Source organism: Heloderma suspectum, chromosome 13 (genome assembly GCF_057233095.1).
Source record: "Heloderma suspectum isolate Gila_16-S chromosome 13, 16-S_ref, whole genome shotgun sequence".
Lineage (NCBI taxonomy): Eukaryota > Metazoa > Chordata > Lepidosauria > Squamata > Helodermatidae > Heloderma > Heloderma suspectum.
The window spans coordinates 32783673-32798074 of NC_139470.1; the positions used below are offsets into that span (position 1 = coordinate 32783673).

Sequence of the window (14402 nt, forward strand, 5' to 3'; positions counted from 1 at the left end):
GCCAGCTGGCCTGGTTTTCATAAAAGGGAGAAGCTACATCCTCTATATCTTTTACAAAGAACAGGCAGTCCCTTTGTAGGCATGTCTGTAGGCCATGTGGATTACATCTCCTCGGCGGGCTGGAGAGACCAGTCCCAGATCAGCAGAGCCGGCCACAAGTACCACATCTGTAGCCCCTGATGACCATGTCATCCAGGCTGGCCATTTCTTGCCGGAACTGTGTGCACCAGCCAGGAGGGGCTCCACTTAGCTGAAAGAACTTTCCACTCAAAGACAACAGCCTCCAAGCCTGTTGGATCGCATCAGCAAGTCTCCCAATACTCTGCGCTCTGGCCAACCTCTGAAGAATGGAATGTTCACCACTCACCATGACGGTACCTTCCGGATTGATGTGAGGAGGCATTCATGAACGGGATTAGTCCCTCTGCCACCAGGAAAGGCAGTGATCACATAGTTGAAGCTCTTTGCCTCAGACCAAGTACCCTCTAGCTCCAACCTGTGGCCAAGCTTGAGGTGGAGGAATATTAGTGGAGCATTAGCAAGTAAACAGGAGTGGTAGAGGAGATGTGGCAGAAAGGAAGGGAACTGTGCATCCCTTCCCTCCAACAGGGCATGGTAGGAGGCTGGGGTGCATTTGCAACTGGGCCAATTATGTGTTTCTGTGATTCAGTCACCAGGAAAAGGGTGTGGTTTGGATGCATCTGCTACACCAAACCGGAAGGACCTACCTTCATGGCAAGTGACCAAAGTTCCATTCTCTGTTGGGTGTGAGGAGGCATCCAAGAATGGGATGTGCATCAGCTACCCTCAATATTAGGGATGGGCTGGAGGATGGACGGACATGCTCAAGTACTTGCCTCCCAAAGGCATCTTCTGCGGTGGTGAAATTGTCCAGCTTGAGGTGTCTCGTGAATGTCCTGGGAGTAGAGCAGGGGGCTGCCTTGCAGGTCTCCAACAGTGGGGCGTTCGTGGAGAAGGCTGCCAATGTGGCCGCCGCTCATATGAAATGTGCTGTGACGGAAAAAGGCCAGGGAAGGTGTTGGGAGTCACATGTCCTGAAAATGTGTGCCTTAAGCCCCCTGGTGATGGCTGTGCTGGAGGCCTTTTTCCTAAAGACGTGGGATGAAAGGAAACAAATAGCGAGTTGATACGTCAATGATGCTGTGCGACATATGTGTGTTTTAAATAGCCCTTTGCACATCCAGCAGAAAGAGAGAAGGGTGAATTCTTGAGATCTTTGGAAGAGGCGCGTTCACTTTGGCAACAAAGGATGGATTGTGTGCACAGCTTACAGTGCCTTTCTGGAAGAGGTAAGATAATCTCTCATGGAGGGCACTTAACTCTGAGAGTCTTCTGACAAATGGGATCCGCGCTAGGAATGCCACCTCCAGCAAAAGTGGCCAGAGAGGAACTGTTTTATCGGCTCAAAGAGTGCCTTCTGTAAGTGCCTTGAGTACCACATGCAGGCTTCAGGACAGGAAGTGGTGTGCTACTGGTGGGCTGAGGAGTGACATTCCTCTGAGAAAATGTTTGAAAAGATGATGAGACACCACTAGCTGTGACGCCACTAGCGCGGAGGAGAGCGCTGAGGCCTGCCTGTGAAAGTGTTAGGTTTGAGACCCTACTACAGAACTGGCTGAAGAAAGAGTTGCAGCCCCTGTTCTGTGGTCCAGCAACTGCACCAGCAGATGAAGGCCTTCCACACTGTTTTTGTAAATCATCAGGTGGATGGATTGCTGGACGGAAGTACAGTGTACACAACCTCCTCAGAATAACCCAGGGCCAGGTAGGCCTCCCCTTCAGATTGTTCAGGTATGGATACAAGTGGATGCCCAGAAGGCAAAGACAGCCCCTATGGAAATAATGTGCTTAAAAATATCCTGAGAGCTGAGGCGAGGCTGAATGGTGGAGCTCTGTATGGATAGTGCACCTGCTGGTATGCAAGCCTCAGGTATCTTCTGTGAGGGAAAGGGCTATGGATACATGTAAATATGCCTCTGTGAGGGCTATGGAAGCTAGGAAGTCCCCTAGCTGAATGGCTTCCTTGACCAAGTGTAGGGCTTCCATCTGAAATGGGTGGTACAAACTTCAAATCCAGAATGGTCTGCAAACCCCCCCTTCCTCAGGAGACAATGAAAAGAGGGTAAACGCCCAAGAGCTGGTTCTATAGTTCCTATGTCAAGCTGGTGTTGGATTGCTCGTGCTATGACTTCTTATTTGGAGGGGGACCTGGAAGCTAGGGATGGGAGGAACCTGTTTCTTGATTTCAGGGGGAACTCTATGAAGTAGCTGTCCCTGACTGTATTGAGCAACCAGAGGTCCATGGCTATTGACTCCCAGATGGAGAGGTGTTGAAAGTTCCCACATACAGGAATCCTTGCCCTGTCAGAAATGCTGATGGCCAGACCTGGAGAGTTGTGTGGTTTCTATGGCCAGGTTGGCCCTGGAGAACCTATCAACGTTGCAGTGTTTGAGCTAGGTCGAGAATCTGGCCACAACAACTCCGGCCACAGCCATAGCTGCAGAGACGACTCAGTCCAAGATGGCACCTGCCACAAAGGAGTAAGCTTCATATAGCTTAAGAAGTCCTCTATAAAGGGGGTTACAGTTTTAAGTCCTTGTTTTGCAAGATGTCTTCAACCCAGGGGAGGTTGTGGTGGAGCAACTGCAGGCACTCACATGGAGGATACTGATTATCTAGACCCATTCCAGTCTGGGTTTCGATCTGGTTATGGGACTGAATCAGTCTTGGTCGCCCTGATGTTTGACCTTTATCGAGAGAGGGGGGAGTGCAACCCTTTAATTCTGCTCAACCTCTCATTGGCTTTTGATACCATCGACCATGGTATTCTCCTGGCTCGACTCCATATGATGGGTATCGCAGGCACTGTGTTACAGTGGTTCTGGTCCAACTACTGGGCCAATTTCAGCGAGTAACATTGGGTGACTATTCCTCGACCCCTTGGCAACTGAGCTACAGGGTGCTGCAGGGTACCACCTTGTCCTAAAAGTTCTTTAGCATCTATATGAAGCCGTTGGGAGCGGTCATTAGGGGATTTGGAGCTAAATGCCATCAGTATGCTGATGACACACAGCTTTATCTCCCCATGACATCTGAATCAGAAGATGCTGTGGAAGTCCTGGATCAGTGCTTAGAATCAGCAATGGGCTGGATGAGGGCCAAGAAACTGAAGCTGAATCCTGGCAAGACAGAAGCCCTGTGGGTGAGTGGTTCCCAGGTCCAGGAGACAGGCTCATTGTTCTGGATGGGGTTGCAATCCCTCTGAAAGATCAGCTTCGTAGTCTGAGGGTACTCCTAGATCCATCATTGTTGCCCAAGTGGCCATGGCGGCTCAGTGCCTTTTACCAGCTTCAGCTGCTTCACCAGCTACGCCCTCTCCTGGACAAGGGTAGCTTGGCCACGGTGGTACAGGCATTAGTAACCTCAAAGCTGGATCACTGCAACACGCTCTATGTGGGGTGCCCTTGAGGCTGGTCCGGAATCTGGAACTGGTGCAGAATGCAGCAGCTTGGCTGTTGTCAGGAGCTGCCCCTTTTCCACATGCAACTCCTTTGCTGAGGGAATTGCACTGGCTGCCTACTCACTACCAGGCCAGGGTTAGCGTTCCCAGAGCAGAGCCAGGGGGAGTCGCCCGACCCCCCGCCCACCTGCTGGCCTGGCCTGGGCAGGCAGGGAGGCTGGCAGCTGCCCTAGAGAACCGACAGAGGTGGGGTGAGGTTTGCAGGAGGGCCGCCCAGGCTGAAGCGTCACTGCTGGAGGGCTGTGCGGTGCCGCCCGGCTGAAAGGCCGAAAGCCCTTGTCTGTCCAGGGATCCAGAGGGGGTGTCTGACAATATCGCCTCCCCCTTTAAGCCGATGCAAAGGCCAAGAGCCTTTGCTAGGAACATCTCATCTTCCTTGCCCAAAGCCTTCTCTGTCTGAATCCATCATTGTCTGGGCTTCTGGAGGCACTCTGCACATGGACCCTCCCTTAATGGGAACTTTGGATTGCTGACCTTCCGTGAAAAGTACCGTGAGGCTTTTCACAGACTTGATCTCTCATTTGCTGCGGATTTGTCTTCGTGATCAGCTAAGCATACCGACAGGCTGGGTTTGAGCTACAACTTTTGGACTTTCCTCTGCCTGGACTCATGCAGCATGGAGTTACAATGCGAAAGCGGTGGCATGGAGCTCCTTGTGTGTGTGGGTTTACCCTTCCCCTGGTCTTGATAGGCCTCAGCCATGTAGCCTGGAGTTATTGACAAAAGATTCAAAGTTGGACGAAGTCTCTGTGGGTGTGGTTTTGTTTACGCCTTTCAAAAATTTACTGCTTGATTGCCTGAGGGATCATTCCAGGAATCATTCCCATTCCTTGTCTGGGGTTTGGAACCCCATGTATGGATTGCCAGGGTTAGATACGCCAGGAATCCCGGGTCCCTTCCCTTGTGTTCAGAGCCGTGGAGATGGCAGCAGGGAAACCACATTGATGAGGATCTCAGTCACGCTGGTAGTGTTTAGCTTTGGACTGTTCTGGAATTACTTAGTACCTATAGCTACTGACCGTCAGCTATATGATTTCTGAAGAGTGTAGCCATTAAGCTTTTGCCCTGGGATTTCCTGCAATAAAGAAATCTCCCTGATTTGGGTGTCTGATGTCAGAATGCCTAGGCGTGTGTGCTGGGGGGAGCGGGAATCCTGACACCACTGAGCTTCATGGCTGAGCAGGGACTTTGAACCCAGGTCTCCCCAGTCCGAGTCCAAAACTAACCACTACACCACATCGGCTCTTTAGGTCCTCCATAGCTTGTTCTAACAATGAATAGAGCTCTTGAGCTACCCTGACAGACCTCCTTCTCTGTAGTGTGGCTGCCAATTCTGCCTTGGCTCATTTGTCAGAGGAAAGACTACTGCCTTCTTTGGTGCCTTCAGTCATGGGAAGATGGGTGTGGCTCGTGTCCTGCCTCAGTGATTGGCTGAGCAGTGTGCCGTGAGCTAGTTTGTGAACTGGACTGTAGACTAAAGGAGGTTATGGCCTTGGAGAACAAAGGAAGAAAATGATCACTATCAAATACTCTAGCACTGGCCATCTCTTCTACCTGGCTGTGGTCTGACCACTCCCTTCCTCCTTCTTGGATCAATCTTGCAGATTGGGTTGAGATTTAACTGACTCAAATTCACTACCTCATTCCCCTGGAGAGATAAACGACGTCCTGTTTATTGGCAAGGAGATTCTGTGGCCAAGTCTTCCAAGGAGGGGCTCTGCATACTGTAGCCAAATGCTCAGGCTTAGGGGCCCTCTTGCCTTTTTGGCTTCTATGTCCAGGAGGAGTCAGAGGGAGGGCCACCTCTGTCACTTCCGCATACCCACCAATCATGCTGTTGCTGTGCATGCTGCTGATGCAGAAGATGGCCTGTGGTTCCACTCACTACTATCCTCTGGATTGTCTGGACAAACTGATTTTCCACGTATGTTAGCTGGAGAGTAGGGGCATCCCATAAGCTGCTGGTGCTTCCCAAGGTCCTGCTGGCTACTGATCTGCTGGCCGCACTGGGAGAGGCAGGATTTGTTTCAAATGAGAAGCGGTATATAAATACTGCTAATGGAAACAAAACAGGAAGGCGGTGGGACTGGCTGCTTGCAAGAAGAGGCCTTGCTCACCAGCGCAGCACCTTCCAGGTGGCGAAACGGCTTGTCTTTCTGGCACACAGAGATGGCCGAGGAGGTGCCATCTTGCCTCTCCACCCCTGCCATTGTTTCCCTTCCTCAAATCCTCTGTGGTGGAGAGGGGGGCCTAGCTTCAGCCGGTGTGATGGTGGCTGCCCATGGCGCGGCTGCGGGCGACTTCATCAGGCTGGTCTGTGAGCCCGGAGAAGCTGCCTTGACGGGTCACTCGGGCACGTAATCAAGGCTGTCAAGAGGCTGTGAGGCTTGGCTGGCCCGGCACCCTCTGGAGTGGTATCAGAGGGATCCATGGGGCTCTGGAGAAGAGCTGCCCCAACAGCAGCAGCTGCAGGCGGAACAGCTGCAGGCAGCCCGGATTGAGAGTTAGCCCGCTGGGCACACTGCTTGCCCTGAACTACCCGGACGTGGGCGACAGCCGGACCTTTTCGTTTTGTAGGCCTGTTGGACTTATCAAGGCACTGGCCATGCTCGACAAGAGGAGCAAGCTGGAGAAGGAACACCGAGAGGTCAAAGTACAAAGGCTTCGTCTTGGTTTTTTAAGGCTGAAGGAGTCAGGAGACCAAAAAGAGCAGGGCGGGGAAAAGGGGACTGCGTTAGTAAAGGAGACAGAAGAACAAATGGAAGGAATGCTAACAGCTCAAGAGAGCGGAAGGATAGCTCTGTGCTGGGAGAAAGGAAGGGAAGGGCTGGGGTGGAGATGGAGCGTAGCAGGCCCAAGACAACGCATTGTGGCCACGTGATCCTTGCCTGGAGGGACTTCCCTCCATTCTTGGATGTCTCCTCACACCAACAGGGACAGGATTCTGCTTGGACATCCACAGCAGGCAATCTAGAACTCAGAAGGAGCTTTATAATACTGTCAGTAGCTGCCACTGCCACAGTAAAGCCAACTAAGAAAAAACACACCACCTTGAACCAGATGCCATGCTAGGGTTGTACAGGTAGAAAATGATGGTATGTACCATTTGGAGAGCTACTTGGATCAACACTGAATGAACAAAAGTCACCCAGAAGGCAACAGAAACAGCCATTCAGCTCCCCGAGAAGCCTAACTTTCCCCAAAAGTTTGTTGTCATTGGGGGGGGGGGGGAGAAGTCACGGAAGACACGTGCTCCTTGGATCCCCACCTCTAAGCCCCTGCGCCTGCCGCCTCTCCCCTCCACGCTGCAGGAGGCCAAGCACACCACTGCCATGCCACAGCCGTGCAGTCACCGGCACCACCTGCACGTGTGGGCAGGGCCCCTGCCCCTCCTGGCATCCACCCTGTTACTGAGGGGAGACACGCCTGCTGGCAAGCTCAGCTGCTCTCACTGGAGCTTGGCTCCCACCCTCCTCCCACCGGGCAGTTCCCAAAATCCTGATTTTGTCTAGAATGCGGGGAGGGAGACAATGTGGGAATCATGAGGGCCTTAACTACGTAACTATTAATGGAGAGTAAGTGGGTGGAGGCAGGTTGATCCCGTGTCAGTACAACCGTGTGGCCTGAAAAGGGCCTACTAGGGAAAGAGAAGGGCCGCTGGGACCTTAGCCACCAACCCCCAGCCACCTGAGGACTGCCCGCAGATCCTTTACCCCAGCTAGCTCTGAAAGATGCGCCTTGCCTCCCCCACCTGCCACCTCAGAGCGCCCAGCCCAGCAGCCACTTCTCTTCCAGGCCATGATGCTCCCCAATTTCAGCTAAGCTTCAGAGAGGTCCCCAACTGCCCCATACACGCTCCTCCACTCACCCTTCTGTTCCTCCAGGAGGGTATCTAGTCCCTCCCCACACAGCCCCCAGACCAGTCACTGGCTCCCTCTTGTGCTGCTCAGAATCCCTTGCTGTCCTCAGCTGGCCTCTCATATCGCCAGTGGAGCCCTGCCACCCTTTACAGCAGCAGAAAGGTTCCCTGAGACAGCTGCTGACTGAGGCTGCCTAGGAAGATGCATCCATTCTCAGAACAGATCCAGCTTGCACGACAGCAGGTGGGGTGAGAAGCTTTTGCACTGGAGACCCCTTTGGGTGACCGAGTAGGTCTGCCTGCCATTGCCAAGCCTGGCCTGTTGGGGAGCCTGCCCGGATCCTACATTTCCACCACGCCCGGAGTGCAGAAACACAATGGCAACACCCAGGCTGGCCCTCGGTGTCTTGAGGGCGAAAGCATCAGGGGCCTGCAGGATGGATTGCTCTTGTCTGAGCTCTGGCACCAACGTAGCTTGACTACTTGCAGCCTGCACAGCCATCGCTGTGACTTACCACCATTTGCAAAGTGCTTCAGAAGCCAGAGGTAAAACCCAAGAAATAAGCCAGACCCTGGAGACAGGGAGAGGCCTGCGAGAGTTCCATGTCTCAGGAGTTTCCCCTTCACACCCATACCCCGGGAGCCCCCCTCCCAGCCTCATCATCGGCCAGAAGTAGCCTTGAGTCCAGCATGAGCATGGCTGTATGGCTGTTCTCAACGGACATGCCATCTCCTGTTCACTGGCTCTAATCCAAGCATGACAGCTTCTTAAAGCTCACAAGACAGAACAGAACAGAAAGAAGAGGAGGAGGGAGGAGTCCATAGAGGGGCACCCAAGCAAGCCTGCTGTTGGGCAAAAGAAAGCACTCCCTCAGGCGTTGCTGGAACAGGAGGGAAAGAAATGGCCTTCAGTATTGCAGAAGCAACAAGGAAAAACCCCGGCGTAGTCCTGCAGCCTGGCCATGGCCAGAGGCTGCAAACGTTGTACAGGTCTCTGGCACTGCAGGCTGGAGTTGTCTGGCCAGACATGAGATCCTGCCTCGACTCAGGACAGAGGGACTGGCAGGGAAAGAGGGACACCCCCCTTCCCCAAACGTCCGCCGGGAGGCCCCCCGTCACACTCCCTGTGGCTGTGCATGCAACTTCCTACTGGCCTGGGCTGGTTCTTTGGGCTCCAGGGGGGCTTACCTGGCCTGAAGCTCCCATCTGAGCAGCCTGGGCTTGGGCTGCTGCTTGCTGCTGCTGCTGCTGCTGCAAAGCTCTTACCTTAAATAACAAAACAAAGGCTGGAGTTCTACATAACTTTGGGTTGATTCAATCACACATCCCTCTATGAAACACACAAGGGCCTCCCAGAAACCTGGAAGACCCCACCTGCCTCCTACAGCTCTGTGACGCCTGAGCCCATGAAGCGCGCCACACTCAGAGCCAGACTAGCACCAGCTGTTCTTAGGCAGAGGCTTTTTCCAGGCCTGCTCCCAAAGAGGCAAATCCACAGTGGCTTATCTTAAAACCAGAATAGGACTTTCCTTGGTGGAAAATTGGGATTTTAGAGCAGGCAAAAGATGCATGAGTGAAAATACCTTAACTGATGGTGGAAGCCCACGCGTGGCCTAGATGTGGCATAGAAGCCACGTCAATGGCAAGTCCCAGGCCACTCCAAAGGGGGACAGGAGCAGAGGGGTGAGTGGGCTGGCTGCTCTGGAACATATCCTGAGCCAAGCAGCCACAGCTGATGCCCTTGGGCCACTGGCCATGCTGATAAAGCAGAGCTGTCAAGGGAGCTGCATTTATTCTGCAATGTTCGTATCCTGAAATGGCTGCCCACAAACATGAGTCTGCTATTAAAGCTCTGATAGAGAAATACGCTGCAAGTAAAATGAACTGTCCAGGCTTCGACATTGCAAGAGCCAAAAAACTCAAGGAGAGCTTCATGTTTCCTGTATCTGCTTGGAGTTGAAACATTTTAGAGTATCTATGCACCCATAAGGGCTAGGAGCTTTAAAAAAAAGAAAAGTCTGAAAGAGAAAACAGAGATTCTCATGGTTCTTAGAGGAATTTGCCAGCTGTGCAGAAGCATCCTAAGTGGAGACCACACAGCATCCCCAGGCTAATGTGCAACACAGGATTGCTGCAGGTGCTGCAGGTAGGAATGGTGGCTGTGCCAAGCTATAAAGCACAGCAGAAGCAAGTGACCAGCAGCAGCAGCATGCGCATAGCAACTGAATGGTCTGCCTCATGGCCAGCGGACTCAAGGAGCAGCCTTACACCACTGGTCCACCCACCTCCTACAGGCCGAGGGAGCCTTCCCTGGCCCTGCGCCCCAAGGCCCCTTGAGCAGGAGACGTGGAGAGCCTTCACACATGCAAGGTGTCGGCTCAGCCACTGAGCTTGGCTGGCTGGGGCACTTACCTGCATGGCTTTTAGCTGCTGGGGGGTGAGGGTGACAGGCAGGACCTGACTAGGAATCTGCCCTGGGATGGTCTGTGCCTGAGACACCATTGGCTGTGGTGGAAGTGGAGGTGGCTGAGCTTGTGCGACTTGCTGCTGCTGCTGCATCTGCTGCATCTGCTGCTGCATAACCTGCTGTGTCGGGGGTGTCTGCTGCGGAATGGGCGGTGGCGGCGGCTGCTGCTGCTGCTGCTGGGCCTGTATAGCCTGAGCTGCCTGCTGCTGTAGCTGCTGCTGCATTTGAGCAATTCGCTGCAGTTGCTGCTGCTGCTGCTGCTGCATCTAAAAGAGGAAAAGTTTGAAGGAAAAGCACGGCAACCATTGCACTTCGACCTATACAGCCAGCATAGAGGCTCTCGTGCTGCCAGAGAGCAAAGAGGACACAGTGGTGGGCCAAGGATCCCACAAAAGCCTTGGGTTGTCTGCATGCCCAAAAGGCAGCCAGCAGCACCAGGAACTCCTGGAGAGCCCATCAGCCTACGCCTGTCTCTGCCTTTGCTATCAACACCAAGTATCCATTTCCACCAACCAAGGGCACATCCAAAGAACTCTAGCAGTTCAGTTTCTATCTGCGCTCTGTGGAAGGCGCTTTCCTCTTCAATATACTGGGAGAGGGTGGACCACGTTCATGTACGTGCAGCATTCAACGTCTCCCCCTTTAAAGGAGGAGACGGTTGCACTCCCACCCTCTCCTCAGTTAAATGCCTCTTTTGCAGATGTGGACCAGGGCTGCTAACAGAGCAACCTGGCCAATGCCCCATGTCTTGCCTTCCTCCCTGTGCACCACAACCCTCTGGCTATGCCACAAACGTAGAGAAGGCAACTCGCTACACTACCTGCAAGAGTGAACTGATTACGTGGGCTTCACTGTACAGATCTGCTCCATCCCTCTCTTCCTACACATCTCTCAAGAAGGGGGCCGCACATGTGTGCCTGGGAGGGAGGTCCCGGGCAAGGACAGCACATCCAGGAGCAGTCTGCAGTCCAGACCCTCCTTCAGAAACCACAGAGGCCACTTCCTCCATTACCTGCTGCTGGCTCTGCTGATGCAGCTGCAGTTTCAGCATGTGCTGCTGCTGCTGCTGCACAGCCTGCATCTGCTGCTGCTGCTGCTGAGCCGCTGCCACAGCCTGCTGCTGCTGCGCCTGGAACTGCTGCTGCATGGCGGTCTGCTGGGCCTGGAACTGCTGCTGCTGCAGAGCGGCCTGCTGCTGCTGCTGCTGCGCCTGGAACTGCTGCTGCTGCTGCTGCTGCGCCATCTGCTGGAGCTGGAGCTGGGCTGGGGAGGACGGGGGACACATGGCGTGGGCGGCTGACCTCCGGGGACAGGGACAGGTCGCTGGGGTTCTTGCATCTTGACGCTCAAGGTCTGCCATCATTATCCAATCTAACAAGCTTGCACAAACCTACTCAGTTTCCAACTGAGTCGCAATTTTAAGTTTGGATTTTATGGAACTGGCGTTTTGGAAGACAGACAGTAGGGCAAGAACAAAATCTACCAGCAAGCAAGATGTGGCGGGGACAAGGGACTAGCGGGCGTTCACAGCACCATGCCACCTCCCCCCCCAGGCGTTCTGTTTTCCTTACATCGCTCTCATGCACTCAGTATTTCCTAAGTTAAAATGGCCCAGAGGCATTCTGGGGAAAGCAAAGGAAGAGAGTGGGGCAGCTGGACCCTTGCTTTCTAGTGCGGCTGAAGTAACCAAGAAAATAAATGCAGGTTGCTTACCTGTAACTGTGGTTCTTCGAGTGGTCATCCGTGCATTCACACATATGGGCTCTGTGCCTGCGCTGAGTCTCATTCAGGAAGCTTCTATAGCTGAGGAACATTTTTGGCAGGAACCCTCCCCCACCGTCCACTGCGCATGTCCTAGAGGATTCCCGCCCGCTCCCTCAGTTCCTTGAGAGGCCGACTGGGAAGGTCGGGGGCGATAAGCATCAGGAAGTCAAAGTTGATGCTTTGAAGATGACTCCAGCCTACCACAACCTTGACGGAACTTAGAAGATGGAGCAATCTGCTTTTTCTGCTGTTGGGTAGGCTGGTAGCATTGGTATCGGTCAAACTGTTGCTTGGTTGAATACAGATGAGGCTGAAACCACTTGCAGCTCTTGTACTGATGCTGCGTGGGTTGAGGGCCCAGGCCTGCATTACGGGCAGTTGTCTTTGCTTGCTGGACAGAGTCCATTTGCGAGTCAGTTTTGGAGTTAAAGAACCCTTTGCCATCAAAAGGCAAATCCTTTATTTGGGACCTGGCTTCAGGAGTCAAGCCCGCAGACCTTACCCAAGCATGCCTCCTGAGAGCAATGGCACCAACCATCAACTTGGCACTTCAGTCCGCCTCATGCCGAGAGCCAATAATTTGCTGTCTCAACAGCTTAACAGCCTCAGCATGGATGACCCTGGCAAGGTCCTTTTGGTCCTCTGGGAGGTAGGCACAAAGGGAGTCCATTTTTTTCCCACAGGAATAACTGGTATCTGGCCATCATGGCCTGATAATCGGCCACATGGAGTCCCAGGGCAGCTGAGGAATACATTCTCCTGCCCCAAAGATCCAATCTTCTCCCCTCCTTGTCAACAGGCAATGCATGAGGTTTCTGGGACCATCCCTGCGCTGATTCCACAATGATGGAATTGGGTCGCGGGTGTAAATACAAGCATGCTGCGTCCTTCTCCTGCACCCTGTACAAGGACTTGAGGCACTTAGACGACGGAGCCATGTAAGATGGAGCCTTCCAGGACTGATGAATGGTCTGAAAAAGGGTTGGGAGGAAAGGTACTGCAAGCGGTTTTGACGATTCGGTATGGACTACATCGGAGATGGGGTCCTGAACATGCTCCTCCGGCTGCTGTATTTCAATGCCCCCAAAACGGGCCATCCTGCTGATTTGCTGAGCGAAGTTGAACATCTCCTCTGAAGGGGAAGCTCCCTCCTGGGATCCCACTACCTCATCCGGAGATGGGATGGAAGGTGGGATAGAGGAGTATGAAGATGAATCCAACTGGTAATCATCAGCTAAGTCATGATGTGAGGCTGCTTGTGGCAAGGGGCCTGCAGGCGAGATTGGCTGTGGTTCTGATGCTGGATATTGATTGAGTCGGCTTAGGCGGCTCCCATTGACTATGCAGCAACGAGGAGGAACGAGGTGGCACACATGGAGGCACGAGGAACTCATCTCTCCCTGGAGAGTGAGACACAGTTTCCGATGCCTACAGCAGATCCTCAGGTGAGGCTGCTCCCATATATCTGGAGTCCTGAAGAGTACGCCAGTCCTCGAAATGGCAAGGCTGTTGCGGAGAGCAAGACCATTCCGAACCTCTCTCCCAGTCACCGTGTAGAGACCTCGACCTCTCCCTAAAGTGGTAGTCAAAGCAGTGATCCCCACAGGGAGAACGACACAGCCCAGGATGGAACCGATGCTCTCAATCCCGAGGAGGGGGTGGGAAGCGGCGATGCAGGGCTTCCTGCCTCATTGGCGACTGACCATCTCTGGATGGAGAAATCTCTCAATCCCAAGAGACTGGTAGTGGAGGGGAAAAATCCAAGATTTCACCCTCAGACACTGCGGACAGTGGCTTGATGACTGGAGTGGTCAGTACCGGTGACAACACATGAATTGGTGAATCCAGCAAACGAGGAGGTCCTGGAATCTTTGGTTTGGAAGATTTTTTGGCAACTTTTTCTTATGTTTTTTAAAGCCATTCGATCACGACTTTGGAATCTTTGCCTTTTTGGTAATCTGTCTCGCGACCGAGAGCGCTAAGAAGTGCCCCAGAGTCGGAGGATCAGCACGTTCAATGGAAGTTGTTGGGCGAAGGGACATCGACTTGGCCGAAGACATAGTCGCCCCTGCTTTGTCTTTTGGAGAAGACCCTGCAGCCTTCTTTGGATCCATATGCAGTAACGCTCTTCTCCACAGCATTGCCCTGAGCCTGTCCAATCTGTTCTTTCCCGCCTGTTTAGTAAACAATTGGCACAAGGAGCAGGAACTGGGTAGGTGGCCTTCACCCAAACAAAAAAGGCAGAGGGAGTGAGGGTCAGTGTGGGGCAACTTGCTCCCACACCTGACACACTTACGAAAAGGTGCATTTGTGGCCAGAAGTAACATGCAGCTGCGGTCAATGGACGGACAAACGACGAAGGAAGTGTGTGTGTTTTGGAGGGTGGAACAACGAAGACAGGGGAGAACACAAGAATAGCAAGAAAAAACAATGTCCTCAGCAGTAGCAGAAAAAACCCCACTGCGAATCTCTTTCCCACAGAGAGGACGCTCCGAACAGACTATCCACTATGGCAGTTGAAAGAGAACTGAGGGAACGGGCAGGAACCCTCTAAGACATGCGCAGTGGATGGTGGGTGGGGGTTCCTGCCAAAAACATTCCTCAGCTACAGAAGCTTCCTGAATGAGACTCAGCACAGGCACAGAGCCCATATGTGTGAATGCACAGAAACCACGAAGAACTAACATTTTCTTTTAATGGGGGGGGGGGCTTGGCAGGTGCCAAGGAAGGTGCCCAGGGGTACCGTGGCATGTTGGGGACCCCAGAAGTC

The 14402-nt window shown here is 53.2% G+C and overlaps 1 protein-coding gene across 5 annotated transcripts in view; it reads right to left on the bottom strand.

Moving 5' to 3' along the window:
- The window catches only part of MED15 (mediator complex subunit 15), a 61063-nt gene that overhangs the window by 14651 nt on the left and 32010 nt on the right, over positions 1-14402 (bottom strand). For 4 of the 5 annotated variants that reach the window (XM_084819950.1, XM_084819952.1, XM_084819947.1 and 1 more), the window contains exons 6-8: positions 10881-11131; positions 9814-10134; positions 8590-8667 (exon numbers count right to left, since the gene is read on the bottom strand). In XM_084819950.1, coding sequence (XP_084676076.1) covers positions 8590-8667; positions 9814-10134; positions 10881-11131 — 650 coding nt within the window. The remainder of the gene's footprint in view (positions 1-8589; positions 8668-9813; positions 10135-10880; positions 11132-14402) is intronic. The other variant, XM_084819949.1, reaches the window with a different exon arrangement.